The sequence below is a fragment of the Humulus lupulus genome, chromosome X (genome assembly GCF_963169125.1).
Source record: "Humulus lupulus chromosome X, drHumLupu1.1, whole genome shotgun sequence".
Classification (NCBI taxonomy): domain Eukaryota; kingdom Viridiplantae; phylum Streptophyta; class Magnoliopsida; order Rosales; family Cannabaceae; genus Humulus; species Humulus lupulus.
The window spans coordinates 171,717,089-171,743,253 of record NC_084802.1 but is presented as its reverse complement, the minus strand read 5'-3'; the positions used below and the strand labels follow the sequence as shown (position 1 = coordinate 171,743,253).

At 40.5% G+C, this 26,165-nt stretch overlaps 1 protein-coding gene across 2 annotated transcripts; it reads left to right on the top strand.

Moving 5' to 3' along the window:
• The first annotated feature begins 15,527 nt into the window (after positions 1–15,527).
• On the top strand, positions 15,528–17,149 carry LOC133803284 (uncharacterized). 2 transcript variants are annotated; one of them, XM_062241264.1, is made up of 4 exons: positions 15,528–15,696; positions 16,087–16,212; positions 16,343–16,557; positions 16,684–17,149. In XM_062241264.1, exons 2-4 carry the CDS (start codon positions 16,123–16,125, stop codon positions 16,949–16,951), a joined length of 573 nt encoding a protein of 190 aa, XP_062097248.1. In that variant the 5' UTR covers positions 15,528–15,696; positions 16,087–16,122; the 3' UTR covers positions 16,952–17,149. The 2 variants fall into 2 exon arrangements, with proteins under 2 accessions (XP_062097248.1, XP_062097247.1); XM_062241263.1 differs by having other exon boundaries at positions 15,529–15,696; positions 16,090–16,212.
• The last annotated feature ends 9,016 nt before the right edge of the window (positions 17,150–26,165 follow it).

Sequence of the window (26,165 nt, the reverse complement as noted above, 5' to 3'; positions counted from 1 at the left end):
CCACGCGGTTCAATGAACACGCGCCTGTGCTCCCAACAGATCCCCGATTACTCGAAATTCGTGTGTCAGGAGGGTTAGGTTAAAATTTTGCCTTGGAGGGAAAGTTCCAATAGGCATGAAAGGCAAAACCGCCTGTGAAGCGTGTCCCCTAAGCTACCCGGTTTTGCACCTAAAATCCCAAAACTCCTACCCATAAATTTTCCCCAGAAAATGCATCCTGTAAGCCATACTCCTAAAACGATTTCCTACAGCAAAAATACCCTAACCTAAAAGGCTTTCACCCTTCGTACCCACAAAAACCAGTAAACCCTTGCATGTGGCTACAGTAAATATTTACCTAAGCTACAGTGAAAAATATTTTCAAAACACACATGGTCAGAGGACTTACAGAGTGTTTGGTTGGGAGGTGAATGAAGGTGTCGCCTAGGTGGGAGCATCGCTGGAGTATTTGTTTCCAAAGCTTTGAAGGAGTCCTCACGCCTAAGCTTCTTGAACGCTGAAAATGGCAGTCACAAAGAAGAGGGCTTTTTCTTCTGAGATGAAGAGAAAAGAAGAAGAGAGTTTCTGAGAAATTTCAAATAAAAGGGCGGCCCATGCGTAGGGTGGCCACCCCTGTTATATACGCGAAGGGACACGTAAAAAGGGCTGTTGGATGGCCCTGATGTGGGATCCAAGGCCCTCCACTCGAAATACGAAACGACGACTGGGCATAGGCTAAGCCATTAAATGCGGTTCTCGGAAGACGTACCGTCACCAACCATGATGTTCCACGTATCAGACGCCTGCGTAAAATGTGGAATTTGAAGAGTTCATGGGGAAGCCTAAAAGTACCTACTGTGGCCTTATACGACGTTGTATACCACGAGCAGGGGCTTGGGGGGCAGATGTACGCCCTGATTTTCCCACGGGCTGATTAGCGAGCTAAGCTGCGGCCTAATCATGATTATCTCATGGACATCCCCAAAACCGGAGCTGACGTCATAAGATCATACCTCCTTAGCTTGAGGTAACCTGAGGGTTCGCCTCTGGTAACTTAAGGAGGGAGTCCGGGCTCTGAAGGCCGAAGGTCGAGTTCAGTACCCAGATCGTAGTACGAGCTGGGGTTGGAGGCTATGACCCTTTATAAAGTCAACCACGCAAGGTAAACGTGCATATATCAGACATCACGTGTTTGATATATCTCTGACTTCTCGGACACGCAGCAGGAACGTGCATATTCAGACACCCACGACTGGGTTGGGCCGTGCGGCCCATTATCTCCTTACCTATTGATTTGACCACACTTATGTGTCAGGTTTAGGAATTAATCATGATTGTCACAGAATTGACATGATAGGTAAGAAGGTCACGGGATGACCTTCTTACCAACTCCCAGGTGCCTTCTCCTATAAATATGGAGACCTTGGGAGTTAATAAGGGTTGGATTCTTTATTGTAAAAGAGGACCTGTAATCAAATATCCAGTATACAGCAATAATACTGACTAGTGGAGTAGAAGGATTTTAACCTTTGAACCACTCAAAAAACGTACTTTGAGTCACCATTTCATTTCCTAAGATCATATATCTGTTTCGGTTCAACACAAGCACTAATCCCTTTCTCTTCTCTTCTTAATTTCCTGTTGGCGAAGAACCGCGTCAACAATAATATTAGTTTGAGGAAAGGTGAAGTGATGCATAATTGTGTAGGTGTGTTAGCAAGTAAGTGTGTTAGCCTGAAAGTTAATACCATAAATTTGTAATTATTTTATATAACTGTATATTTAGATTTTTTTGTTCAAACACCGTGCATTTTGTAATTAACTCAAAAAAATATTTATGGCCTAGATTTTAAAATAAAAAAAATTGTTAATATATTTTTTAATTAATTATCTATTTAAAATTTTTATTTATATATTATTTAATTTTAATGAATTAGAATGTGTCTACACTATCGTACACATACAAATCAAAATTTAACAATAAGATACTAGGTCCAACAAAAATTTGAGTAGTTTGAGGAACAAATTAAAATAATTTGTTTAGTTTCATGGTAATTTTTTCTTTTAAATGAGACTATAATTTCATTAATCGTCAAAGCTGAAAATCAGCAACAACAGAGGGATAATACAACTAGGATACCCCCATTCCTTTTAATTAATTAATTAATATTAAATATATTAAGAGCCCGTTTAGTAAAAAAAAAATTTTGAATTATTTAAACACAAAAATAAAAATATTATTTTAATTTTGTTTCTTTATTTTTTAAAAATAAAAATATGTTTGGTAACTATTTTTGTTTTTTGTTTTTAAAAATAAAAAATAATAAACATGTTTGATAACACTTTTTTTTTTTTTTAACAATATGATGTGTTTATTTGAAAAAGAGAAGAAAAAAAAGAAAGGAAAAATTGAAAACTGTTTAAAAAAAATTTGAAAGTGAAAAAATTCTATTTTCAAAATTTAATAAATTTGAATTAAAATTAAAAAAAATAATAAATAAAAATAGAGTTACCAAACACATTTTATGTTTAATTATTAATGTTGACTCTCGTTTTGGTCAACTGACACGGAGTCAAATGCTTGATGTGATGGGAAGTGTTAAAATAGATCTAATGGAAAGAACAGTAAACGATACAACAAATTATAGTGGTTCGGCCCCACGAAGTGGTAATGACCTACGTCCACTTAAGCTATTATTGATATTAATTCTCAAATGAGTGATCAAAGAACTAGGGTTCTCCGAGTTTCACAAGCCTTAGAGGGATGAACAATACACTCGAAGATAATAGCTATAATCCTCTTGTAAAGAAAAAACTCAAATCAGCCAAAAAAGTCCCTTCCTTGAGCTATTTCTCTCTATTTATAGGCTCAAGGAGGATTACATGAATTAGTTACAGATATTCTTTCCTAAATAATCGGATCATGAGAGATAATCTTGGATATGATTACAATTGCACAAGATCATCTCAAAATACACGGAGTATACGACCAAGCTGGTCGTATATAAAACCCAAATGTTATGCCAGGGGAATCGCATTGGTCGATGGTCGAACAAAACCTCTGCCAGGTGTCAGCCACATGTTAAAAATGTCCACCACGTCATCCACGCCTACTTTTTGGATAACATTTGCCCCCAAGTTTATTTATTATGACCAGCAATAAATAAACTTTTTAGCAAACCGACCCTTCGATTACCCCACCAAATCTGTCAGAGTAGTTCGTGCCTCCTTGGAAAAAGTGACCTACTCACGTCTAATCAAGCCTTTTCAGTTCCTAAGCAATCCTATGACGGCTGTCACTCTTCCCCACGCCTTGAAAAAAGGAAACTTATGATTATCTCTTTTTCCATATCTCAGGCGATATATATAACTTCCAGAACTTCCTTTTCCCTTTTTACAAGCTAATTTTCTATCAAGAGTTCTTCCAAGAACCCCCAAGTCAGAACTCAGAACCTCTTTGAAGATCATCCTTCATCGTTCCAGGAATCGGCTGTTCGCACACCTACATTCGAAATCTCTCTAGAACTTTACAATCTTTGTCTAGGTAAGCTTCAGAACTTTTGCATCCTTTACTTTGCTGTGCACGCCAATTTAAGCTAGTTTTTTAGGCTCAGATATTGCACTGTGTTCTTGGGTAGAGATGCATGAAAATGGGGTGTTTGTCGAGTGATGCTAGATATGGTGGCGTATATTTGCCATTTAGGAGTTATGAATCAGTTTGATAGTCGAGATCATAAATTTAGGACGTAAAATCGAAGTAAAAATTCGATTTTTATACTAGTTGAAAAACTGGATTTTTCCCGCTCTTACTGAAGTTGAAAAAGCCTTTTCAGAAAAATCTTTTTGCTTTCACTTTTTGATCTGTTTTTTCAAACTGTTCGTATGAAAAATTTAGTTTTTTGTTAGAATGCTGCTGTATAAAAGTTAGACTTTTATACACGAGCAGCGTTATTCTAACCAACTTTATAGGCTCTTCATCCTCACCTCCCCATTTTTCTGTCTACAGATTTTAATGCCAGATTTGTGGGGAGGTGAGAGGCCGATCGATGACGATCTTCTTGCGCAGCTGCTCGAGGGTGAAGAACAGCCAGCTCAGTGCGTACACGAGATTCCTTTCTCTAGAATTTCTCTTTCCAGACCTCAACAAACTTCAGTCAGAATGGGTCGTGTCAAGTCCACTGCCCAAAAGAAGAAAAAACCTGAAAATCCCTCAAATCCTTCAGCCCAGCCTGACTTGCAGGCTGGGGTTCCCTCGACCAGTGGTCGAGAAAATATTTTTCCAGACCCTCACATCCAAGTTAGGGCCCGCCCTCGGCATTCAATTCTTCCTGATGTCGAGTGGTATCTTTCCCCACTTAGCCAAGTAACCTCCAGGATGCTAGCCAACTACTTTAGAAAGTATGGCCTTACTGGGGTAACTCTTAAAATCCCTACTGGGGATCAGAGGGAAAATTTTCCTGGAGGCGTTTACAGCGCCTGGTCCAGGTATCACATAGAGGCTGGGGCTACCCTTCCTCTCCTTCCATTCTTCCAGGGGGTGGCGAGCTACTTTGGTGTCGCCCCTTTCCAAATTACACCCAACAGATATAGAATGCTTGCTGCACTCTATATCCTTTATAACCATAAAAAATGTCCAGAGCCTACCCCCCCACGAGGTCAATTACCTTTTTGACCTTAAGTCCAACCCCCAACAATCTGGTACGGGGTTCTTTCATTTTTGTCACCAGGAGACCACCCGAACCTTCCTGAGTGACACCACCCACATTTCCAACGTGGGGAAATACAGTCAGGAGTATTTCCTCACGCTTGACATGGTCGCGAATAACTTGGCTTTTACTCAAGGAGGTAAATGTCTTTTCCCACTGGTCGTTGTTTTTACTTAGCGAATTCCCTTGCATTTTTCTGAAATATTTTGTGTTTTCAGGTCCATGGTTGCGACCAGACCCAACACTAGACATGGTATTGAGGTCTGCCATGTTGGCCAGCATGACGGACGTTGAGAAGAGTGTCAAGTCCCTGGTCACCGAGGCCAACTTGAGGCTAGCTGGCCTCCTGGCCCCTCACCAGGATGTGAGGGAACCTGCGGCAGGAAGTGCCACTGCCGAGGGAAATCCCGAGCAGCAACCACCAGCGTCTCCTCTTTGACGGAGACCGACTGGGGTTACAATCAGGGAACCCATTGGAACTCCCCCAGCAGAAAGGTCTTCTGCCCCCCAAGGAAAGGGAAAACAAAAGGCAGCCGAGCCTATCATAGACTTAGACGAGTCCTCTGACGAAAACGGTATTGTTATTTCACTCTTAGGTAACTTGCCAATTCCCTGTCATTTATTTGACGGGGAAGGAAATTTTACATATGCTCCAAACCTAGGGCCAGACTTCTTCATGCCAGAGAGTGAGTGTATGACTAGTAGAGTCAATAGTATAGCGACCAGTAGTAATAGCTCGGGTATTTGACTCTGTAATTTTCTTTATTTCTTTTCTGATGAAACATAACTTGTCATCTATTTTTGGCTTACTATCTGCACGTTTTACCTCCTTTGCAGAAATGGCTTCTACAAATGTTTTCGATCTATACAGCACTCAGGAGGAGGAAGAGGTTCCCTTGGTCCGAAAGAGGAAATCGGCCAGGAAACATGACGGTGAGTCCAGTCAGGTGCCTTCGGCCAAGAAGAACCGAGCCATCGATCCTTAGGATGGGGCCTCTGGCCACACATCTGCCCAGCCTCCTGCTCTTGTCAAGAAGGAAAATCTGCCTCCTCCTGCTCCTGCTGCCATGAATCCTTCACTTCCGGCCCCTACCGAACAGACCCAACAAGCTGAGTGGGTTCCCCCAGGGGCCAAACTATCGGGCCGCGCCCTAAGGTCAACCAAGGATCGCCTCACTCACATCCTCAAGCATGACCGTTGCAAGGAGGCCATGGCTGACGCAGAAACAATGGGGGTCGACTAGATCCTCAATAGAGCCCTCAATGAAGTGGCCAGTGTAAGTAATTTTCCTTCTCTCTTATTCTCATGGTCCTGATTTTCTCTTTTGAAGTCAGTCTAACTCTTGTTCTTTGATTGCAGGCAATGCTGACCATGACGGCTGTTCGTGCTGGCGTGGGTGCAAGCGTCGAGCAGATCCATGCTAGGGAGGTGAAGCTAATGGAGGAGCTTCAAGCCGTGGAGGCTAGGCACGCGGGGGAGCTGGAGGTGGTGACCTAGCAGAAGGATTCTTTGGCTGTGGACCTGGCGGAGAAACAAGCCTCTCTGGAAAATGCCAGAAAACAGAGAGATGAATACCAGGAGGCCAGCCGAACCCACTGGCGCAAAGTCAAGAGGCTCCAGGAGGAAAATCTCACGAAGGACAGGAGCATCGCCGTCCTCAAGAGCCAAGTGGAGCAACTCAGGCTCACAAACGCCAAGGACCTAGAGAGGTACAAGAATGCGACACTTCGGTGTTTCTACGACTTTTGGAAACACAATCAAAGTGCCAACTTCGGCTACCTTCCAAAGGATGCCAGGACAGCTGAGTTGACTCGTTGTGCTGCTCAGATGGCTGCTGAAGAAAGGGCCAGATTTCCTGCCTCCCCAGAGATTTCACTGGCCACGGGGATGGATGGAGGGGAAGCTGTAGAAGACGCAGTCGACCAAAATGCTCCCCAGGATCCTCCTGTTGCTTCTTAGCATGTTTATATGTTATTTTCTTTTCTTTTCCTTGCATGACCCACAGGTCATGATGTTAAGACAATGTTTACTTTTTTATTGCTGCATGGGCAGCTTTACCTTTTAATTTAATATTTACATCCGAGCAATACTGCTCGCAGTGTAAAAGGATTCTTTTGACATTATAATATTTTTGTTTTATTATAATATCTGTTCGCATGACCGAACCTAGCATAGTACTTTGGCTTGATTTAGCAAAATATAAATTTTGAAAAATACTCTAAGTACCGTAGCATGCTTTCACTTATTTTGTTCATGTGTTTACATACCTCTTGGTATGCTTTGCTTTCTATGTGCCTTATATGCCCCCCAAGTGATTGAGGAGCTTTAGGTCCTTGGTCACTTGCCTTGACCACAACCTGTACGAACATTATTGCTCGGTATAAAATGCAAAACTTATAATACAGCAAAACAACACACGTAATGAACAAATACTTGTAAAAAATTACAAAGTTTGGCAAGAATGACTGGCTGCGCACATTCCCTTCAAATTCTCGTATTTAAATGGACTAAACATGTCTTTACGAGTGATCTTTGAAAGATCTTACACTTATAAGCGATTAGCCATATAACATGACTAACCCTTTTTCAAAACTTGTAAAAAGTAAAAATTAATACAAGCCAGTCCTTTAAGAAGGATTGTTTACTGATAATACTTGCGCAAGTGTTCTCCATTCCAATAATGCAGAACGAGATCTCCATTTAAGCGTGCAAGTTTGTATGTGCCTGGATGAAGGACTTCTTCAATCTGGTAAGGTCCTTCCCAGTTTGGTCCGAGTACTCTAGCAGCTGGGTCGCGGGTGTTTAAGAAAACTCTTCGAAGTACTAAGTCTCTGACGCTGAACTTTCTCTCTTTTACTTTGCAGTTAAAATATCGAGCGACTTTTTGCTGGTACGTAGCGACTCGGAGTTGGGCTTTCTCCCGTTTCTCCTCGATCAGGTCAAGGGACTCCATCAATAGTTGGCTATTTTGGTCTTGGTCGTATGTGATTCTTCGATGTGAGGGCGGATATAACTCGACTGGCAACATAGCTTCATACCCGTATGCTAAGGAAAATGGGGTATGACCTGTTGCTGTTCAGTGAGAAGTTCTATACGACCAGAGTACTTCAGGCAGCTATTCTGGCCATGCTCCTTTAGCTTCCTCGAGCCTTTTCTTCAGGGTATCCTTTAGTGTCTTATTTACTGCTTCTACTTGTCCATTTGCTTGCGGATGAGCAACTGAAGAAAAGCTCTTGATGATGCCATGCCTTTCGCAGAAGTTTGTGAACATGTCACTATCAAACTGGGTGCCATTGTGCGAGACAATCTTTATTGGCAATCCATATCGACAAACAATGTTCTTGATGACAAAATCAAGGACTTTCTTTGTCGTTATGGTTACAAGTGGTTCAGCCTCGGCCCATTTGGTGAAGTAATCGACCGCCACAACTGCGTATTTCACCCCACCTTTTCCTGTTGGCAAGGACCCGATTAAATCTATACCCCATACTGCGAAGGGCCATGGACTTTGCATCTGCTTTAACTCATTAGGAGCTGCCCGTGGGATCTTGGAAAACCTCTGACACTTATCACATTTTCGCACAAACTCCATCGAGTCTTCGTTCATGGTCGGCCAGAAATAACCCTGCCTTAGAATTTTCTTTGATAAGCTCTGCCCCCCAGCACGATCTCCACAGAAGCCTTCATGTACCTCCTTCATCAGCTCTTTAGCCTTTTCTGGTGTAACACACCTGAGCAGTGGCATTGAGTATCCTCTTCGGTATAGAACCCCATCGACCAGGATATACCTAACAACTTGTCTCTTAAGGGTCCTGGCTTTGTTTCTATCTGTTGGTATTATACCGCTCGTGAGATACTCCAAGTATGGTTCCATCCAGGTATCTACTAATCGGACCTCCATATTGGTTTCATCTGTTCATATGCTTGGCGCGTTTAGCAGCTTAACTGGCACTATATTTAAAGTGTCAGCATCCTTTGCACTCGCGAGTTTGGCTAAGGCATCTGCGTTTGAATTTTGATCTCAAGATATTTTCTGGAGGGTATATTTCTCAAATTGTGCCAACAGATCTTTGGTTTTGTTCAGATAGGCCACCATTTTCAGACCTCGTGCTTGATACTCCCCTAAGACCTGATTCACTACCAGCTGTGAATCACTGTAAATATCCAGCACTTTTATGCTCATGTCTTTGGCCAACCTTAACCCAGCGAGTAGGGCTTCATATTCGGCTTCGTTGTTTGAAGCGGCGAAATCAAACCTAATTGCGCAGTGAAATCGATGCCCTTCTGGCGTTATCAATATTACTCCTGCTCCTACGTGAGATTCGTTGGACGATCCGTCAGTGAAAAGCTTCCACGAAGGAGCTTTGACTTGAGGCTCAGGCGCACTAGGCTTTTCGTTCTGCTCGCTGTCTGGGAGTTCAGTAAATTCGGCAATGAAATCAGCCAAGACTTGTCCTTTTACTGTTGCTCGTGGTGAGTATGTTATATTGAACTACCCGAGTTCGACTGCCTATTTCAACAAACGACCAGCAGCCTCTGGCTTTTGCAAAACTTGTCGAAGGGGCTGATCAGTCAAGACTGTGATTGGATGGGCTTGGAAATAAGGATGTAACTTCCGTGAGGCCAAAATTAGGCAATAGGAAAATCTTTCAATGGGAGGATATCTCAATTCGGCCCCGATTAACCTCTTGCTCACATAATACACCGCCTTTTGTACGCCTTCTTCTTCTCTTACCAGCACCGCACTAGCAGCATACTCGGTGATCACCAGATAAATGATCAAAGTTTCCCCATCTATAGGCTTTGATAAGACGGGACGCTGCGCCATGTGGGCTTTTAAGGCTTGAAAAGCCTGTTCACAGTCTTCAGTCCACTCAAACTTCTTGTTGCCCCTAAGTAGATTAAAGAAAGGGACGCATTTATCCGTCGATTTTGAAATAAATCTACTGAGCGCGGCGATTCTTCCAGTCAAACTTTGCACATCTTTGATCTTTACTGGCGATTTCATATTGATCAGGGCCTTGATATTTTCGGGATTAGCTTCGATTCCCCTCGAATTGACAATGAACCCCAAGAACTTCCCTGATCCTACTCCGAAGGAACACTTGAGAGGATTTTGCTTCATTTGATATTTATTCAAAACATTGAAACACTCTTGTAAATCCTTCACATGTCCTTCCGCCTTCTTTGCCTTTACCAGCATGTCATCAACGTATACCTCCATGTTTACTCCGATCAACTCCTTAAACATGTGGTTAACTAGTCGCTGGTAAGTCGCACCAGCGTTTTTCAATCCGAAGGGCATTACTTTGTAACAGTATAGCACTGTATTGGTCCGAAAGCTAGTGTGATCCTCGTCAGGGGGATGCATACTAATCTGATTGTATCCTGAGTATGCATCCATGAAAGAGAGGATCTCATGGCCTGTAGTTGCATCAACCAGCTGGTCGATCCTTGGGAGTGGGAAGCAATCCTTAGGGTAGGCTTTATTAAGGTCTGTGAAATCCACACAGGTTCGCCATTTTCCATTAGGCTTGGGAACTAGTATTGGATTAGAGACCCATGATGGATAAAAAACCACCCTGATGAACCCATTCTCCTTTAGTTTTTCAACTTCTTCTTTCAAGGCTTTTGATCTGTTTTTATCGAGCAGCCTTCTTTTTTGTTGCACGGGTGGAAAGCTTTTGTCAACGTTCAGGACATGGTTGATTACTGCAGGGTCTATCCCAGCCATGTCTTTATGTGACCAGGCGAAAACTTCCTGGTTCTTCCTCAAAAACTCCACCAGTGCGTGTTTGGTCGTTGCTTCTAAATTTTTGCCGACCTTTACTACTCTGGTCGGAAACTCTTTGTCAAGTTGGACCTCCTCAAGGTCCTCAACAGGTCCTACATCTTCTTCAAAATCTCCAAAGCGAGGATCTAAGTCTCTATCCTCACTTTGGGCAACACCCTATTTGGTGACTTCATCACTTGATTGAGCTTATACATCAATGGTCATCTGCAACTTTTCTGGGGGAGCGCTCCTCGACAGACCTTTCTTGGCCTTTGTGATTGAGGCATTGTAGCACTCCCTGGCTTCCCTCTGGTTTCCCAATACGCGTCCTACCCCTGCATCTGTTGGGAATTTCATGCCCAGGTGCCATATAGAGGTGATGGCCCGAAGGTTAACTAGTATGGGCCTTCCAATTACAGCATTGTAGGCCGAAGGACAATCGACTACTATGAAAGTAGTGAGTAATGTCCTGGTAGCAGGCGTTGTACCTGTTGTTACTGGAAGCCTGATTGACCCTGTTGGAGCGAGTCCTTCGCCAGAGAAACCATAAATAGTTTAGTTGCAGGGCTCCAAGTCCTTGACAGACAACTTCATTCGTTCCAGCGAAGATTTATACAGGATGTTAACTGAACTTCCTGTATCGACCAACACTCTCTTCACCATCATGTTGGCAATTTGAACATCCACGACCAACGGATCGGAATGTGGGAATCGGACATGCTGGGCATCGTAATCAGAGAAGGTTATTTCACCGTCCTCTGTCCGAGCCTTCTTTGATGCCCAGTTTTCCACAGTCATCATCTCGATGTCTTCGTCGTGGCATAGGGTCCGAGCATATAGTTCCCTTGCCTTTCCGCTGTTTCTCACAAGGTGCGGGCCTCCGCAGATGGTGAGTAAAGTGCCAGCCACGGGGTCAGGCTGTAAAGGTGGCGAGCGTTGGCGTGCAGGCGCCTGCTCGTTGCCACCTGGAGCCTCTCGTTGGGAAGCCCCCGTGGCCCGCACGTATATTCTCAAGTGTCCTTGTCTAATAAGGAACTCGATTTTATCCTTCAGCTGGTTACACTCGTTCGTATCGTGTCTGTAGTCGTTGTGAAAACGACAGAACTTGGTGGTATCCCTTTTCGAGATATCCTTTCGAATGGCAGCGGGTCTTTTGTAAGGCACACTGGAACTTGTGGCCTGATACACCTCTGCTTGAGACTCGACAAGGGCAGTGTAGTTGGTGAACCTTGGCTTATAACGGTTGCCCTTGGCGTGCTTGCTCTCGGAAGTAGAGGGTTCACTATGGGGCCTCTTCCCCCCATTCTTACCGTTGCCATTCCCATTGCCTTTGCCGTTACCGTTGCCGTTGGGCTTTGACCCATTGGTGACTTTGGCGGGGTCTTCAGTCCCCTTATCTTTATTTGGGGTCTTTCCTTCGCTGGCAATGGCATCCTCAAGCTTGATGTATCGATCAGCTCGATCCAAAAATTCTTGGGTAGTTTTAACCCCATGCTTCCTGAGGCTACTCCAAAGGGGCGTACGGCGCCTAACTCCTGCAGTTAAGGCCATCATTTTGCCTTCGTCTCCCACTGGTTTGGCTCTAGCCGCAGCTCGCATAAAACACTGGACGTAGTCTTTCAGTGGTTCTCCTTCTTGCTGGCGTATCTCGACCAGCTGGTTTGCCTCAGTTGGGTGCATACGAACCGCATAGAATTGTCCGTAAAACTCCTTTACGAACATCTCCCAAGATACAATACTTGCAGGAGGGAATTTAAAGAACCACTCCTGTGCAGCATCATAAAGTGTTGCAGGAAAGATCCTGCACCGAGCATCTTCAGACACCTTCTGAATGTCCATTTGTATCTCAAACTTGTTGACATGAGACACCGGGTCACTATATCCGTCAAAGTTTGGAAGTGTGGGCATTTTAAACTTGCTGGGAGTTTCTGCCACAGCAATCCTTTGGACGAAAGGAGTGCCCTTTCTCCTGTCGTACTCGATGTGAGATGTTCTTCCCCCGACCAGCTGTTGTACTGCTTGGTTCAGGGCATCTATTTGTGCCTGAATGGCTTCAGGAATTTCCAGGGCCTCAGGTGACGGGGGAATGTACTCATCGTGCCGTTCTCTGTGGTCGTTGAGTACATCCCTTAAGTCGTCGTCTCTCCGCCGTTGCTCGTTGGCTCCGACCCGGCTAAAGACTATGTTTTGTCTGGGTTGCCCCCCAGCATTACGTCTCGCTTGTTGGTCTTCTCTAGGTGGTGGGCTTATGCCTCCACCTCTCTCCTCATTCCTCCGACCGGCATTCCCTTCGCCTGAGTCGGCCTCATTGTAGCCATGGCCATCTCTGAACCTCGATTTGCTATGGTGAGACCGACTGTCTCCTCGGTTGCCTCCTCGAGCTGGAACTTCCCAAGCGTTAGGGGGAGGCCTGCGCTGGTCGGTAGGTCCCCGTGCATTATCATGCCGTGGGGGGCCCCTGACCGCAGAGTCTGTCTCTGAGTTCCTTCTGTTGCCAGAAGGACAATGTCCCCTACTCAGTGGGTGCGGCTCTTCACCCCCCCTGGCGTCTAGGGCTGCGGGGCTGTTGCCCAGCCCTATTCTGCATTGGCAGTGGGGGATCGCCTCGACCAGCCTGGGATGGAGGTTGCATCTCAGGGTCCCTAGGTGGGACATCATCCTGAGGCATTGGTGGCTGCTTCGGCCTTTGAGGGCTCATTGGCTGGATTGGAGGGCTAGGATTGGGACCCCTTTGAGGTGGCCCATTTGAGGGTTGATAGGCTGCGAGGCAGGTGCAGCCTGATTCCTAGCCAATTGCAGGGTTGCTTCGAGGGCTACCATGGCCTCCCTCTACCGACGGTCCATCTCTGCCTGTCTTTCACTCAGTTCTTGGTGTTGATGCTCTATTTCTGGATGCTGTCGCGCCATGGTCTCCGCAGCACTTTCTTGACTGGCCCTCAGATTGGCCAATTCATCTTGCAATACTCCCAGGGTATTTCTCAGCGTTTCGGAGTCCAGTTCCTCCTCATCAAATTCCAAGTGTGGCTCATTTTCAGCCATATTCGAAGGAGGAGGTTGAGATGGTGCAGCGCCAGCCGCCTACCCAGTCTTCTTTGTTGTCTTTGCCATTAGTGCTTCAACAACCTCGTCTCAAGCTCTCAATGAAAGCACCAGAATGTTGACCCTCGTTTTGGTCAACTGACACGGAGTCAAATGCTTGATGTGATGAGAATTGTTGAAATAGATCTAATGGAAAGAACAGTAAACGACACAACAAATTATAGTGGTTCGGCCCCACGAAGTGGTAATGACCTACGTCCACTTAAGCTATTATTGATATTAATTCTCAAAGGAGTGATCAAAGAACTATGGTTCTCTGAGTTTCACAAGCCTTAGAGGGATGAACAATACACTCGAAAGATAATAGCTATAATCCTCTTGTAAAGCAAAAACTCAAATTAGCCAAAAAAGTCCATTCCTTGAGCTATTTCTCTCTATTTATAGGCTCAAGGTTACATGAATTAGTTACAGATATTCTTTCCTAAATAATCGAATTATGGGAGATAATCTCGGATATGATTACAATTGCACAAGATCATCTCAAAATACACGGAGTATACGACCAAGCTGGTCGTATATAAAACCCAAATGTTATGCCAGAGGAATCGCACATGTCGATGGTCGAAAAGAACCTCTGCCAGGTGTCAGCCACGTGTTAAAAATGTATGCCACGTCATCCACACCTACTTTTTGGATAACAATTAAATTTTTAATTAATTAAATAAAAAATTATTTTTGTAAGTATTACCAAACAACACCTATATTAGTATATATTAGTAAATCAATACAGATATCCTCATTAAATATTAAAAAAATAAAAAAATCAATTATTTAGCATTTTCAAAATATATAATATATTACTTATATGTTGATTAATTTATTATTTTTACTAAATAATTTTTTAATATTTTAATTTTTACAAGTATACAAATTTAATATTATAATTTTATAAATGATTTTGATTCTATAATAAGTTTTTTTTTAAATTTTAACTTATTTATGTTTATATTTCTTTTCTTATTTGAGTTAAGTAAAGTAATATGAAAATTCTGATTAGGTTTTTAATTCTTAAAAAAATTTAAATGAAAGCTAAATATGTTTATTTTTTAAAAAAAATAAATAATAAATATATAGTGATTATTAGTTTGATTTACTAATTTATAATTTTGTACTCATTTTTTAGAAAGTATGTAAAAAGAAATTTTAAAATTCATGAGAGATTTATTTCAAAAGAGATAAAAAAAAGAAGAAAATAAAGATGTACATAGAACGTACGGTCAATATCAATGTTATATCTATAACAGAGTTATTGTTTAATCAGAATGAGAATGAGAATGGTAAATGTATTTACTTTCTATTTTATTTTACAGATTTGTATCCTATTGTTGTTTTATATAGCAAGTATTGAGGCAGAAGAGTGTAAAAAATAAAAATAAAAAGTTATTGTTGGCAAAATAGATATTAAAATCTTTAACAGTGACAAATACTTTTTCTTTAATTAATGCACCTAAAAATAATTGAGTCATTCCTGTTTATGTGAATCTATTCTGCTAATGAGAGCAGCAATTATGCTGTACTCGTGTCAAAATAAGCAAAAATAATAAATCGCAAGAGGAAGTTCTACCTATATATTGCTAATTAAAGAGAAGAGAAAAATCAGAATAAGGGGTAAAAAAATATTTATTGATATATTTTTCTTCAAGTCTTCCTTTCCTTGGAGATTGAGTCATGACAAAAATACCAAGCTAAGAATAGGACTGTGAATGATTTAAATACGAGATTTCGTGGACTGTTTTCTCTTCTATAAATAATTAGAGATGTTACATACAAGATTGGATTACCTACAGCTGGTCATGAGACTACCAATCTCCATCATTGGATTTATAGGGTTTACCAGGTAGATAAATAGTGCAAAATTGTGTAAGAACTTTTCATTTTTCATTTATTTATTTTTTAAAGAAAAATGTAAACATATTTAAATATTATAGTAAATTTTAACTTCTAAAACGGACTGACAGCCAATTCCCTATTGTCATTTATATCCATATTAGGAAAATTACAATAACTTCGTGAACCTCTCCAATGGCACAGTCCAAATTCATTAAGCAAAATTAAAATCTATAAAAGTCTTACCTATCCCTCTCTCTTTTTTTCATAATCACTACCAACTTATTTCATCCCTCTCTGCGGGAGATAAGGTAATATTGTTTGCTATATTATTTGTTAGAGATTTGCTGCAGATTCTAGTGAGACTAGAGGTTAATTAAGTAGAAGATTTAGAGATTTGATGAATGTTTCTTTTTCTTTCTTCTTGTTTTCATACATGGGTTTTGTATTTTGCTCTACTCTGATTTCGAAAGACTAAATTTTTTCCAGGATTCTTCAGAAGGAAGCCTAGAATTATATTAGTTTGCGCTAATAAAATTAAACAGCTTATGGCTTTTTTTTAATTGGCATTTGCTTGTAATCTTGTCCTTTGCGAATGTGTATGATAATTTTACAAATGGTATATTTTACAAACCCATTTGTCTAAATCTATATTTGAGTCTCATCATCTTATATATTTATATTTACAATTGACTCAATAGCAGGAGCTGGAGAAAGACATAAAACCATTTTAAGACATGGGTTTCACTGCAACTCAAATGTCTCTTGCTGTGATTTTCTTAGGCTCGTTATCCTTTATTCTTGGAATTGTGGCTGAAAACAGAAAGGTATATCAAAATCTATTTATTTAATAGGCTTATTAAAATTAAAATCACAAGTTCTTTTTTTTTTTTGAAAAAAAGTTTATTCATAATAATTAAAAACTTGTTTCTTCTTTTATTCATTTTATTTTTACAGCCTCAATTGGGAACCCCAATACATAAAAAAAATTCAGTGATATGCACCTATCCTTCTGATCCCTCAGTAACTTTGGGGTACCTGTCCTTCATATTTCTTGTTGCATCAACTGTAGCTGGTTATTGCTCAGTGTTTTATCCTTACAAAGGAAAATCTGTTCCACAGTCAATCTTCTTTAGGAACAAAACATTTATTGTCTTTTTCAACATTGCTTTGTAAGTAATCCTTTCATTGATATTTACTTTTTGAATAAAAATAAATATTTACACGAAATTTATTTTTTGATTCAAATTATGATTAGCTAATTGAAATTTGTGCATGTGAAACAAATAATTCATTAGGTTAACGGCAGGGTTAGGTGCAGCCCTTACATTGTGGCCCACAATTGAAGAGCAAAATTATCATAAACACAAGGCATATCCCAAAACTACTGAAGTGTGCCCTACATCTAAGATGGGTGTTCTTGGTGGTGGAGCTTTTCTTTCCCTTGATTCATGCCTCTTGTGGTTGGTTGCCCTAATGATTGCAATCAATGTTAGAGAAGATTTCTTTGAAAATGGAGAAAGTGAAAGCCACTTGGCTAGAGCTGCAATTGGTACAAGTATTTGATTGTGATGTTCTTTATCTTTCTAGCTTTGTTTGAGGGTTTAATTTTATTATGTCAAGATCTATTTGTCCACAAGAAGATGAACTCAATTGAGATGATTCATTTAGTACATTTCTTTGTTTGCTTTAGATGGTTGGTTGGTGAGCTTTGTATAGTTGATTGGGATTGTGAAATTTGATTGGATTGTTATTATATTGCTTCGTTTTTTTCCTTTTCTTTTGCTTAAACCATTATATATTGATCTCTCTTGTTCTGGTTTTTTCATTGGACGATCTAATAGTTACTTTCAATATTATTTGGCTAAATTCTCAATGGTAATGTGTTAGCTATTCTTGAAAAATGTGTCTCGAGTATAAATATTTATATATATATTTAAAATATTTAAAGCTTTTATGAAAAGGTTAATTTCTCTTTTTTTATCATTGTTTTAATAATAGATGTCTTGTTTTATTTTTATTTTCATACAAAAATTTAGTTACATTATAACTTGTGATTTGAGTTTATTTTAATTATACTATCCTAGCTAATCGATAATTATTTTCATTTATTTTTCAATCACTAGTTATTTCAAATAGATAAAATAGAAAATAAATATAAATAAACCATTATTTTTAATGTTTTCTAATTTAAATTTTGCTGTTTGGATGTTAAAAAAAGTTGGGGGAGAAATTTTGGACAACGATTCCACTTTCCTTTTTTTTTTTTTTAAGGATTTCTATATCCATAAAGTCACTCTTTCACCCCTCTCTTGTTTCTTACACTCTCACCAACGTTACTATTTCAACAAGACCCCACCACCACCACCACCACCATGGGATCTTCTTGCCAAAATTATCTCCTTATGAGACCTTCATTATCGTTGATTGATACCAACTACAACGTGGGTTTATTTATTTATTTTTTGCTGGTAAAATTTAAGGAAGAAAGTTTTTCTTAAAATCCTTTGAATCTAGATGATTATTTAAACAAGCAGAATATGTTATTTTTTTTCTTAATAAATTCTTCTTTGCTCTTTCTCTTGAGATTTCCTATAAATGGATTGTGGATTTAAACAAATAAAAATAGGATTTTGATAAAAATAAAATAAAAATAATGCATACTAACAGTTCGATAAAATGCATCAATGAATTTATGAATAATGTAGGTAAGTATCAATATATATATATATATATATATATTTTTTTTATTGATCAACGTTTGATTTTTGTTTAATAAACCTTTGCTTGGGTATCTCTTCTCCTCTAGGGTTTCTCTCTCGGTCGGAGTGTCACTGGTACTGTAATGCCCTACTATCCAGGGACTGTTACGTTGTGCATTTTAAACAGTGATAATCTCGCTAACCGAGCCACTTGGCCATTATCGTGTAACTAAGTATGATTAATAGTTTAGGGTTAATTTTTTTTGTTAAAGATACAACATTTCACAAAAATGTTTACTGTATACATTGGGATCCCGAAAATATATTTTAAAGATTAATTACAATAAAATATTTACAACCAGCTGACCTAAGCGGAAAAATAAGGATTATCCCTAGTTCCTTTTTAAACCTTTGGCCGTGGCGGTTGACCAACCGCATATGTACACATTGTCACCTAAGCTCTCCAACTCAAGGATGGTCCAGCTTTCTTTCGCCTTTACCTGCACCACATAACACCCGTGAACCGATGCTCAGCAAGAAAACTCAATATGCTCATGAACTGGTAATAACATGTCACTGAATCATAATAAGCATGCCTAACAATAATAGCCCTATTCATGCATGCAAGAAAGTCCAAATAAGTGATTGTGGGCCCTGCCCTCCTGTATGGATGACTATCAAGTCAATCCTAAGTGAATGTCAATAATGATTATGGTAATCATGCTGGGGCTTGCAGCCCAATTAGATAAGTGACTATGGATTTATGAACTTGGGTTCCACACCCTAACCAGATAAGTGACTATGGAGTCACGAACTTGAACCAGATAAGTGACTATGGGGTCACGAACTTAGGCTCTGCACCCTAAGCCATGTGATGTTACAGTCACCTGAGCCTTTTGGCTCTGGCTCTAAGTAATTAGCCTTTAGACTAGACAAGCGCTTTTGTTTTCATCGAACTTGAGGTCAGTCAAGCATATCATGCTTATGTTGATAATGCTTATGTCGATTAGATCTAATCTTTTTGGCCCTGCGTTTATTATGCTTATGCCGCTCTTGACTCATAGGTGAATTCCATATGACCAGTGCTCAGTACTACTGCCGAACTTGACTAATGAGTCACAGTTTCACAGTCAATACTAATACCATTATCGATTCTGACTATGGGGTTAGTTCCACTCACAAGTAAACAATGCAACCAGGCATATATCATATGTCAAATATCCAAATACAGGGCAATCAACATGCTTACTCAACATTCACTAGCATAATTATGATCATGCACATTTACAGAGACTCAAGCTCTGATCAATCTCATATTCAACATTCATGGCATGCCCTAATCACATGTATCTTATGCATCACATACTGAGTACAGTTTTCTTACCTTTGATCCAAGCACATGTTAACAATAAATGAGCCACAAGCACGATCCTGTTTCCAAGTCCCTAGTGATAACCTAATCACAACCATAAATGGTGTTTCAATGAGTTCGAGTTCCAAAACCCAATCTGTAACGACCCCAAATTCAGTATTAAGGCTTAAGGGCCTGGAATAGTGTGCCTGGAGGGCATAAAGGAATTCTGTGTGTATCTTTAATGAGTTTTATGCATGATTATGATTTAATGCACGTTATATGATTATGTGATTAATTGTGATGCATGACTATGTGAATTAGTATGCATATAGACCTGATTGAGCATATTTGTAACTTGGCCATGTTGGGCATGACTATGTTGATACCTGTGATCTATGACTCGAGACGATCCTAGAATGAGCGGGTTAGCGGAAAGTCAAAGCGGGAACCTGTACCAGGCTTGGGTTAAGCCTGGGGAGTTTAATTGAAAATATGGGAATATATTTGATGATTAATCCGGTATTGGGTAGCGAGCGGGAATTTTAGGAACACTTGAGGAATTAGTGGGAATTTGGGTAATATGACTAAAATGCCCCTTTATGGACATAAAGGTTTAGAATTAGTAAGGGAGGGCATTTTGGTCATTAGGCTTGTAAGAGATAAAATAAAGAAGGTCTTTATACTTAGTGGATTTTGTAGAGAAAAGCATAGGCTGAAAAGAAAGAAAGAAGGAAGAGAAGGAAGAGAGGGAAAACTGAAGGGTTGGCTTTGAAGATTCGATTTGTGGCTCTCCCAACCACTTCACTTGATTTTTCTTGAGGTTAAGCTCAGTGGAAAGCTAGGGTTAGCTGAGCATCAAGGATCCTAAGCTAGGCTTGAGGATTGGCAAGGGATTAGCAAGATCACATCAGAGATTTGAGGTAAGTTCTTGAGGTTTTCGGTTTTAGGGTTTACCTGGTTTTGAGCTGTGTTTTTGAGCTAAATGGATGGGGTTTTTGGGGAAAACAGGTCAAGGTTGTGAAGGTGCAAGCCAAGGAGGCCTAGGGTTCAGTTCAAGGTCAAAATTCCACCCACGGTATGATTTCTAAGACCCTATCCTTGTTGTTTGAGTGATTTTCTGGTTTTTGGGTTCATTGGGTTAGATTTTGAATTGTGGGTTGCTTGAGCTTGGGATTGAGTTCATGGGGTGCTTGGGATGAGTGTGTGGTGTGTATAAGTTTGTTTTTGGGCTTGAGAAAGAGTTGGGCAAGTTTGGGGTCGAAATGGGGGAAGAAAATCGCAAGATGCGATTTTTGGTTTTGGTCTGCTGCAACTAGCGCTACAGCGCTAGGCAGGGGGCGCTGTAGCGCTAGCCCCTGTCTGGTGAGGGTGGTTCTGCTTGTAGCGCTACAGCGCCCTCTTTTGAGCGCTGTAGCGCTGCACTGTTCACAAAGGGGATTTTTGGGCTTTTGTGAAGGGATTTTGACCTAGGGTTCGGGGCTTGATTCCGCCACTTTGTTTTGGGGATCTAGGACTTCCCGGGGGCTCGGGATTAGTCCTGAGGCTAGGTTTTGGACTTGAGGATTGGTGATGACTTTGACTTGTGGACTTTGCTTAGGTAAGCGCTAGGGCTCGAGTAAGATCGTGCTCAAGGAGTCAGGTTGATCAAGGCTACTGAATCTAAAGGTAAGAAAACCGTAACACCCAAGATTAGGGCATGGCCCCACCGTGTGATTGCAGGGCATGGCCCCAGATTGTATTATGTGCAAATGTTTAACCTTAAATGAATCATGATGCGTGTGAATGATTATTTCGAATGTACTATATGTGTGATTATGATGAAATGAACGGCAAGGGCCGAGTGCGGCGTAGGCCGGGTACGGCCGTGGGGCCGAAAGTAACACACAGCACATGGGATGCTTATATTCAGGGTGGGACCCAAGGGATACATGAGTTATCCTCGCGGTGAGAACCGAAACCCCAGGCTTTGGTAAGGCCTCTGGGGCGGCATGGCCGTACTTATTTATTATGATGGTTTTCCTATGTATCAGTGAATTATGCCAGCTATTTGATTTGCATATGTTATGTACTATTTGGGTTTTCTTGCTGGGCTTCGGCTCACGGGTGCTTCGTGTGGCAGGTAAAAGCAAGGAGTCAGTCAACCGGCCATGAGTATGGAGAGCGTGGGGGCGGCGCGTACATGTTCGGCCTGCCTGACTGCTTTGGTTAGGGGCATTTTGTATATGGCTGTATTAGATCATTCTTTTGATAACTGATCAAGTGTAAATCAAATTTTGAGTTGTAAATATTTTGTAAACCTCATTTTGGGATCCCAGATGTTTTACATTTAACGTTTTCAATGAAACTAATCATTTTCGAAGAGTACAGCCTTAAACTCTGATTTATTCACACTTTTGGTTTTAGAAACCACTTAGAGTCAATTAAATGCACAATTTCTGTTTTAAACTCACTTAGTAACGGATCTAAGGTAGTAGGGCGTTACACAATCCCAGGACCAATCCCGCGGTCTCAGGACCTCCAATCCCACCAAACAGGGTGGTGAAATCATCCCTTGAGCCCTCGGTTAAAACCTGAAAAGTACTAAAATACCAAATTCTGAAGACTGTGTAGCGCTACAACGCTATAGTCAGCATTTCAACCCCCAAATAGACAACCTAGCGCTGTAGCACTACCAACCTAGCGCTACAATGCTCAAACCAGAATTCTGGGTTTCTCAACTCATGTTCTTCGAGCTTCAATGCTCCAAATCCGACCCCAACGGGTTCCTAGCCTCTAAAATCAACATTTTAATCCCCCAAACAGTTCACCGAATAGCTTAGCAACATTAAAACAACAACAAATACCCAAAATCCCCATAGGTACTCATAATCCAAGTCTTGAGTTTGTAATACTCTTGAACACCAAGAACAGAAAATAAACTCAGGAATTCAAAGCTTAAATTACCTCTAATTATGTCATTTCTCGCTAAATCCTTCGGCTAATAAGCTTCTAATCTTCCCTAGAATCACTATGCCTCGATCTTTGCTTGAATCCGAGTCTTAAAACTCAAGTTTCCTTCGAAAATGCTAACGATGTCAAAAATGGAACGAGAGAGAGAGAGAGAGAAAACGTACTGAACGTTCTTTTTATGTTTCTGATAGGTTACTTCAAGCTTAAGTAATCTCAAGTAAATTCTAATGCTCGGGGTCCCGAAAATGCCCCCGGGGGTAAAATAGTCAAAATTCCTAGAATTTCCCCTGATCTCACTAACTCCCAATTTATCATCAAATATTTATTCTCATTACCCAATATCCCGATAATGTGCTAAATACCCCTTGACTCACTCCGAGTCAAGTATGGATCTCGTTGTGACTTTCCCACTGGCTTGCCTCCTAGGATCATCTTGTGCTGAGTGACCCTAGCATAACCAATAATAATGAAGCACCACACACATACCACATATATGCCAAATATACCCGAAATGGCCAAAAATATGAAAATTGCCCAATTAAACAGAAATGAGCCTACATGCATATTTACTACACCTAAACATGCATATCAAGTCATATTATGATATTATTCACATAATCACATAATGATACACATAAATATCACATAATCATATAATTCGAAGATTTGCCATCCTGACCCCTTAATCAAGGCCTTAAGCCTTATTCGGAAATTTGGGTCGTTACAACTATCCCCTCCTTACAGAAATTTTGTCCTCGAAATTTGTCTGAACAGCCCGGAATATAAATTCCGCATAACTGATTCTAGTTCCCAGGTCGCTACCTCAACCTCACTGTTTCTGTATAATACCTTAATCAAAGGTACAACTTTGTTCCTCAGAACTTTGTTCTTTCTGTCAAAATCTGAACTAGCTATTCCTCACAGGATAACTTAGCCTCAATCTCCAGATTCTCATAACTCAACACATGAGTCTCTTCTAACCCATGTCCTCAACATAGAAATATGAAATACACTGTATACAGCCGACAGTGCCAAAACTAAGGTCAACCTAAAGGAAACTTGACCAACCCTATCTAGGATTCAAACATTCCTTACTAATCTAGAGCTCAACTTGCTCTTATTTCCTCACTCCTTTCCATAGTGATATTCTAAGGAAGATACAATCTTCCACTTGGAATTCCATATTCCTACATATCAAATCAATATAACTTTCCCATTTACTTTGATAAGCGAGCATCCAAGCTTTAACCTTTTCAATAGCCTCAATGATCCCCTGAAATACCTCTGGATCCAAATATAACATCTCACCCATCTCATTCCAATGAATGGGTGATATACATTCTCTATCATATAGCATCTCCTAAGGTGCCCTCCCAATAACTGGATAACTCCCTCTCTGATTTACCATCAGTCTGAGGATAATAAACTGTACTAAACTCCAACTGTATATTCATTGCCTTTTGCATCCTTCCCCAAGACATGGAAGTAAAAACAGGGACCTTATCTAATAAGATAGACTTCAAATTCCATGAAGGCGTACTACCTCTCTCACATAGAGGTCCATATATTGTTCAACTATATCACTTGTCCTTACTGATAGAAGTGAGCTGACTTAAATACTGGTCCATAATGACCTAAACTAAATCACACTGGCCCACTATCCTGGGCAGCCCCACAGCGAAATCCATCACGATGTTTCTTCCACTAAAGAATACACAAATGCTGTAATGGCCCCACTGATTCCTGATACCCTGTCTTGACCTGCTAACAGGTTAAGAGCTTTACCACATATTCTGTTACGTCCTTCTCCATCCCAGGTCACCAATATAAAGCTTTCAAAATCTGTTACATCTTCCATGTTGCCTGGATGAAGAGAATAAAAGGGTAATATGAGATTCATCCAGAATCTCCCATTTAATCCCAATGTCCATCGGATTCCAAATCTGATCCTTATACCACAATACACCCATACCTGACATTGTATAATCCTTAGCTAATCTAGCTAAGACATTCCCCTCAATTTTCCATCTGTGGGTCACTTAACTGTTTTTCCTTTGATCCTCTCTACCAGAGTAACTCAAACATAATGTTGGCCACCTGGCCCACCAGTAACTCTACTCTAGTTCTAGTCATATCCTACAACTATCATGATGCATAGAAAATCACTTTTCCCTATCACTGAGGTGTCATAACAACCTACTAACTGGTTCTGATCTGTAAGAAGACTCAGAACTCTTTCCTAAAGCACATGTAATATCCTGCCCGTCCAAGGAAACTCCCGCCCCTAAGGTGTTCCTTGACCTTGGCGAATCTCCGCAGAGAATATACCACAACACCGTCGATCAAGACGATTACAAATCCAATTTAGATAATCCTTGAATACTTTGTTCATTTAATCCATCAAAACAACTTGGCATTAACCAAATCCTCATAACATAACTCAACACTTCCAGTGCCCTTATCTGATATAAAAAGAAGTCTTCTGCATATCCTTCTCCCTGACCTTCAACTGGTACTAACCAGATCAAAGATCCACCTTGGAGAATACCATCTTACTCAATAACTGAGTCTTTAGCTCTTACAACTTTGCTGAAGCCATTCAATACAGTACCCTAGACCTGATTCCTTCTCTGGCACCAATCTAATCACCATTTTATTTCTTCATATGAAAGTAATCCTGACAAATCCCCTGGAGACACATCCAGAAACTCACAGACTAATCCAGTCGGTCTTGATCTCACTGGCACAACCTAAGTGGCATCCACCACACTAGCTAGGAGTTCTATGCATCCTCATGCAATAGATCTTCTAGCTCTAAATACAGATGTCATATGCATAGTGCCAATTACTGCAAAAGTTTCTCACTCTCAAGCTCAAGAGTTACTATCCCTTACTTGCAATCTATCATTGCCCCATTCTTGGCTAACTAATCCATATCCAGGATCATACTGAAGTCAGTCATAACCAACCCCATCAAATCAACTGATGAGTCCTTTCCACAATAACCTAATCCATCTCTTCAAATTACCAATACAGTATCACATTCTCATCACAACATAAGCATGTAATATTCATACTAAGTCTATGCCTCTCTAAGAGTAACAAGCAAAGAACAACATGACACCAAAACCAGTCAGCACAATACAAAAATCAAAACTAGAAAGCTGACCTGCCACCCCTGAGGAACCAGCCTCAGTCTCAGTCTCCGACTCTGACTGCATCGGAGCGAACACTCGAGCTGGAGTCGAGCTGTCCACCCCCTTCACTACTACAAAAACACCTTTTTAGGAAACATTTTTAGGACACTCACATAAATGCGAGTCCTAAAATAGTCTCTTCTGCGAGTCCTAAAAACTATGTGTGTCCTAAAAGTTTGAGTTTTTTTTTAAAACAAACACCTCCTGGACTGCGAGTCCTAAAAACTTATGTGTATCATAAATTTTGAATTTTAAAAAACTGGGATTTTTTAGGACTCACAAAAGAATGCGAGTCCTAAAAACTATGTGTGTCCTAAAAGTTTGAGTTTTTTTTAAAAAACACCTTCTGGACTTTTTAGGACTCGCGAAGAATGTTTTCAGGACTCGCATTGCGAGTCCTAAAAACTTATGTGTATCATAAAATTTTGAATTCCCTCCAAAAAAATTTTAACAAATGTTTTATTATTATATATTAAACAAAAACAAAAAAATCACACAACCAATTTTTACTCTCTCTCCTTGGTTCCCTCTTTCTCTCTCTCCCAAAGTTCCTTCTCTCTCTCCCTCTCTCTCGAAGT

Coding starts and splice junctions, on each gene's coding strand:
- LOC133803284 (XM_062241264.1), top strand. CDS start 16,123: ATGGGTTTCACTGCAACTCAAATGTCTCTTGCTGTGATTTTCTTAGGC. Junction 16,213..16,342: donor TTGTGGCTGAAAACAGAAAG/GTATATCAAAAT, acceptor TTATTTTTACAG/CCTCAATTGGGAACCCCAAT. Junction 16,558..16,683: donor GTCTTTTTCAACATTGCTTT/GTAAGTAATCCT, acceptor ATAATTCATTAG/GTTAACGGCAGGGTTAGGTG.